Source organism: Otolemur garnettii, unplaced genomic scaffold (genome assembly GCF_000181295.1).
Source record: "Otolemur garnettii isolate 467f Iridium unplaced genomic scaffold, OtoGar3 scaffold00016, whole genome shotgun sequence".
Lineage (NCBI taxonomy): Eukaryota > Metazoa > Chordata > Mammalia > Primates > Galagidae > Otolemur > Otolemur garnettii.
Genome location: NW_003852411.1, coordinates 7,616,847 through 7,622,848, shown reverse-complemented (window position 1 = coordinate 7,622,848; position 6,002 = coordinate 7,616,847). Strand labels below are relative to the sequence as shown.

Here is a 6,002-nt window from a genome sequence, read left to right as displayed (position 1 = left end):
ACAGGTGCCAGCCACAGTGCTCAGCTATTTTTTGGTTGCAGCCTTAATTGTTGTTTGGCGGGCCTGGGCTGGATTCGAACCTGCCAGTTCAGGTGTATGTGGCTGGTGCCTTAGCTGCTTGAGCCACAGGTGCCGAGCCAGTCCTCCAGGTTACTGTTATCCCCTGGTTTAGGCCAAAAGTGAGAAAAGACCTAAATTTAATTTTCCAAAGTAACCACTTTTTATAAAATTACCTGCACAGCCTTTCTTAACAGCTCCTCCATTATTAATGTATTTAACAGAATGTTAGGCACTCACTCCCCGCCCCCCATAAAAAAGACACATAAGGGAAAACTAGGACATGGTATGATTAATACATAGCAGATGTGGAGCAGCCCAGAGCTATGGAAGTTAGATTGTCCCACAGGAGATTATCTACCAAGGCCTTATCATCACTTAACCTGTCAAATTGCTGCTGTCAATTTTTAAAGTAGGGGGGAATAGAGAAGGCAAGAAACTAATGTTTATGGAAAAAATTAAAACTAAAAAACTAAAACCATGTCTTAGATTATTTAATCATCACAAATAATCTCTAGGGTATTATTAATATCATTTTACAAAAAGAAGATACTGTGATTCGGGGTAAGTAAAAGTGTCTGATGCTTTCATTACCACTTTCTCTTGTTTCTGTTTCTTATATTTGTTTTCTTAATATCCTCATTCTCTTTCTTATACATCTTTTTCTATCTTCAGCTTATTATGTTGATTTAGTTTGTTTTAACCCTGAAAATTGTTAAATGTTTTGTAAAGTTTTTAAATTGCTACCATGGTTTTGTTAATTTAACAGACCAAACCACACAAATATTGATTTAAAGATGCATTTGAGTGTTCCTGTGAGAATTTGTTCCATTTACATATTCATATATACAGATAAATTAGGCATTCAGATACATTTCTAAAGTTTAGCCTTTGTACAAAATTTTTAATAATTATAATATGTCTCATTTGGATATTATTTTACATGTTTCAAACACTGTTACATTTATTTTCTCTTCACATCTCTTTAAAACAAGTGAATGAGGTTTGTCACAATTCCTCAGATGGGAAAATTTGTCTTATCTCCCTTCTATAGTGACTCAGTGAAAGAACCAACCTCTCCCTCTTCCAAATCTTAGAATTGCATATTTTTATAATACAATGGCCAGAAGCCTGGGAAAAGGCATATAGCAATATGCATTTTGATCAGTATACAACAACTCATATACACTCTGGCCTGGGGATAAATAATCCATTTAAGTGATTTTTCCCCATGACAAAAATTCATGGGTACTTATATTGTCATTCTTACTATTCTATAAATAACACATAGTAATAATGAAGATTCACAAATGGCCTAAAGGAAGAAAGTAACTAATACTGGAATTTCACCACTCTAATACTATGAGATACTCTCCATTAAAATTTTAGGATGGTTTTTTAATGTATCTCTTTATGCACATAGACTCACCTATTATAAAACTTAAATTAAAATACTCCTTAATACTTATGGATATCATGTTTTAGGAAAAAGTTGTGGCTCATTTTGCTCACTTTCTTCTTCTCTTCTCCCGATCTCATCCTTTCAAATTACCCACATTGTCAACTTGGTGAGTGTCTTTCTGTACTTTCATATATACAAACTCATTTTTAGTTGTGTAAATCATAATCACAGAAATACATACAGAGGTGTCTTCTGCTTTCTCGTGTTGTGAAAATGTCCCTAGGTTAACTTATGTATTTGTAAGTCATTCTTCTAAGAGCCAGATGTGGATTTCTTAGGATGGAAAACCTGGCTAGCCATTCACTTCATTTCCATCTTTTTTTCTTTTGCCAATATAAACAATGCTGCAATCTATACATTTTATAAAGTGATCCTTTAGAATGATTTCATCTAGAAAACATACTGTAAATGGTTTATTACTGATTTTTTATCTTACCTTTCTGCTGATTCTTTCATTTGACTCTTTGTCATCTCTACTCTGAGGAGAAGACATTTGCCTGAGAATCTCCTTTTTGCTGGGTGGGATGGAATCACTATCTTCACTCTCTAATTTAAACTTTCTCCAATCATTTATTACTCCTTTGGGTCCTGGGATAAAATTAAAAATAAATTGTTTCCATTTTTTTTTAAAGGACTATTTACCCAATTAAAATGAGTATCGGGAATGGATACCATCTCCTGCGTCAGACACAAACACTGCCCTGGTGATAAAAATATTCTCCTACATTAATCTTGGTAAATGGGTTTTTGGCAAATCACCTTTCTGAAATTAAAGAAAATATAAATTATGTACTTTGAACTGTTGGGAAAAATTTGGGGTAAATATATTAAAAATTAGAGCATAGAGAGAAAACTAGACTTTTAGAAAAGTAGCACTGTTATTATGTAAGAAAGAAACCTCTGCAATAAATTTAACTTGGCACTATATTAGTTCATAAAAGGAACTGGGACTGTCAGAGAAACAGCAATAACATGTAAAAGACAACCAGTGAGAAGGAGGCCTGACCTTAACAAAACTAAAATGGCTTTAAGAAAATCCTTACATATGCATCTCATTCTAACATTGTAATAGTCTTTTAAAAATGTAGAAAGGGTAGAATTTGCAGGTTAAGGAAAATCTGATTAAATAAAGGATGAACCACCTAGAATTGTGATATTCAGTTGATCTGATAACAACAGTGCTCAGCACAGGGTCTTAAATTCTTAAAAACAAACAGCATTAAGTTGAATATCCTGCACTAAATCTTGGCCATAGCTATAACTTTAACATTATATTCTGTATGTCTGTATATTGTCTTTCTCCTCCATATTGCCTAAAAAATTTATTTATATTTATATATTATATTAACTATATTTAGGCAATCAAAGGTTTTTGTTTTCTTATGTAGTATCCATCTTTCAGATATATGTGTATTTTATGAATATAGAAAATATGCATATGTATGTGTGCTCACATGTTTAGAAATAAGACTCTTCCCATTTTCTAAAAATGATAATAGTAACATATTTTATGTACATTTTTCTCTACTTTACTTTTCCCATTTCATATTATATCTCAGAAATTTCTTCTGTATCCACCCATAGAGAGGTTCGTCCTTATTTTAAAAATGGAGGCATGGTGTTCCATTGTGTGCATAGACATAAAATACTTAAAACAGTTTCTCACTGGTGTACATTTGTCTACATTTTGTTCTACGATATGTGATGCTGAGTGAAGAATCTCATGCATGCAGTGTTTTCTATCTGTGTAGGTGTGTCTATGGTTATATAAGTAAAACTGCTTGGTGAAAGGGCTTATACATTTCTAATTTTGATATTGCTAGAATACCCCTACAGAAATTGCACCAATTTACACTCCTATTAGCAATGTCTGAGGGTGACAAAAAAGCTATTACTTTTACCACGTCTGTGAAAAAATATCACTATAGCTCTAACTTTATAAGTGTCTTTTTTCTTGCTCTCCCCCAGCACTCTGTGAATAGTCTTTCCTAACTTGTGCCTATTATTTGATTCAGTTGTTGGTTTTTTCTTATTGATTTGTAGGAGCTCTTAATATGTATCACAAAGTTAACCCTTGGTTTGTCGACTGACTTACAAATGTTTCCCCCAGTTTTTTTTTTTTTTTTAATTTTACTCCCTTCCTTCTTTTCTTCTTTCCTCTCTTCCTTTATCCCTCTCTCTGTCCATCTCTCTTTCCTTCTTTCTTTTAATTGAATTTATCAGTCATTCAAAAAAATGTTTTTGTTTTGTATTATACTTAGAAAGATATTCCTCCTATTACATTTATGTATAACATGAATTCCCACACATTTTTGTATGGCTTAATTCAATGATGTCAGTGCAAATTAAAAGAGAGAGGACTTACTAGTCAAACAAGAGTCAATAAAGTTAAAAAGAAACTTGAATTTTAAAATTTAAGTCATAGTTAATTTTCAGGCTTTCAGTAGTGGCACAGAGATAGCCATAGGTAATTGATCAAATTAAAAAAAAAAACAAGTTCTAAATGCAATGAATTGAAGTCTTAGGTTTTCTGAAATTCATTTGATTCAGGAATGTTTTATCATTCCCTTTATTTTAGATTAAAAAAATTAAAATTAAAGATAATTTATCTTCTAGTCTACTATTATTCACAGTAGAAGTCTGCACTGGGGAGGAGTGTGGAGAGGGGTAATGGCTTAATTATAGTGCAAATAGAGAAGGCTCGGTGATAGCTAAACATCAAGGAATAATCGATAATTAGTGTTTTTCTTACTCTTTGACATCTAAATAAAGCTGTTTTAAGAGTTATTTGATTTCAAATTAATTTACCAACTCAAATGTTTTGTATTCTATCAAGCCATATGAAAATATTACTTAAATTCACTACTAAATAGTGCAAATGAGAATGTTAGCTATTTTCAGATTTATTTCTAGTTTAATAATTATTTTTCCTTCTAGTTTTACTTGCCTGTATGTGTGGCCTGTCCTTCAAAGTCTTCCTCCAAACTTTGGCTTTTGGCTTCTTCCATTTTAGAGATTGGATTTGTTATAATCTATAGGATGAACAGAGGTAACAATGACAGACGAATCTCAGGATGTACATTCATATGAACGTATTTGTATATTTATAGTCCCCTAATGCTAGATTCCATAGTAGGTTAAAGATCATTAAGTTTTCATAGCAAAGTTACCCACCAAGCAAATGAAAATAGCCAGTAGCTAAGCCAATAGTATTTTTGAGAAGCTAAAATACATCTAAAATCACTAGAAGCTCATGGAGTTTTATTCATAGGAAATTCCCTTATGTTCTCCTATACAACCTATTTACTTTTAGTCCACACTCAAATCTAACCTATTTGCTTGTTTATCTTTAAATTATCTGGATTAATATGCATGGATAGATGCTAACACATGGTAAGTAACTGCTTTATACATCTGTTTTCATCTTTTATGTATGTGTATAAAATGTATTGGTCATTTAAAAATACGATCAACATTTGGTTTTCAGTAGTATTATTGGTGGTTAAAAATTTCCATGTCTACTTTAGGTTAAAAAATTTAAAATAACAATAGGATTATGATAAGGCTTTGGGTGATAGTAAGCACATCTTTGTGCAAATAGAAATTGGTGATAGGCGGGGCACAGTGGCTCATGCCTGTAATCCTAGTACTCTTGATAAGCCAAGGCAGGAGGATTCCTTGAGCTCAGGACTTTGAGACCAGTCCGAGCAAGAGCAAGACCCCATCTGTACTGTAGAGAAAATTAGCTGGGCATTGTAGTGGGTGCCTATAGTCCCAACAACTCAGGAGGCTGAGGTAAGAGGATCCCTGTAGCCCAGATAGCCTGGGGCGACAGAGTGAGACTGGGTTAAAAAAAAAAAAAAAGAAAGAAAAGAAATTCGTGATAGAGAAAGAAGACAGAAAAAACTGTTAACCTTCACCAAAATTTGCTGTGATGAAAAAGAATTTCTGTATTTTCCATATTATACAATTATAAAAATTTGTGATTTTTTAAAATTATACACAGTTATAGCACTGTTTCAATGAATGAAATTTGTGTTAAGTAAAAATTCTATTTAATTACCTTTCACAGATTATCATTCATTTAAAAGAGCATTACCAAATTCTTCAAAAGTAAAAGCAAAAAGTTAATATTAGTGAGAAATATAGTTTAAAATATAAATTTAAGGCTAGGTGTGGTGGCTCATGCCTGTAATCCTAGCACTCTGGGAGGCTAAGGTGGGTAGATTGCGTCAGCTCAGGAATTTGAGACCAGCATGAGCAAGAGAGAGACCCTATATCTACTAAAAATAGAAAAACTAGCTGGGTCTCATGGTAGGTGCTTGTAGTCCCCAGCTACTTGTGAGTCTGAGGCCAGAGAATTGATTGAGCCCAAGAATTTGAGGTTGCTGTGAGCTATGAATCCATGGCACTCTCCCCAGGGCAACAGACAGAGTGAGACTCAGTCTCAAAAAAAAATTGGTATAATTTTACCAAGTTAGGG

General features: G+C 33.0%; 1 protein-coding gene across 1 annotated transcript in view; it reads right to left on the bottom strand.

Moving 5' to 3' along the window:
- The window catches only part of PDC (phosducin), a 6,747-nt gene extending 2,202 nt beyond the window's left edge, over positions 1-4,545 (bottom strand). The window contains exons 1-2 of the mRNA XM_003785616.2: positions 4,467-4,545; positions 1,956-2,107 (exon numbers count right to left, since the gene is read on the bottom strand). Of these exons, the coding sequence (XP_003785664.1) occupies positions 1,956-2,107; positions 4,467-4,527 (213 nt within the window). The 5' untranslated portion in view covers positions 4,528-4,545. The remainder of the gene's footprint in view (positions 1-1,955; positions 2,108-4,466) is intronic.
- Positions 4,546-6,002: the final 1,457 nt, after the last annotated feature.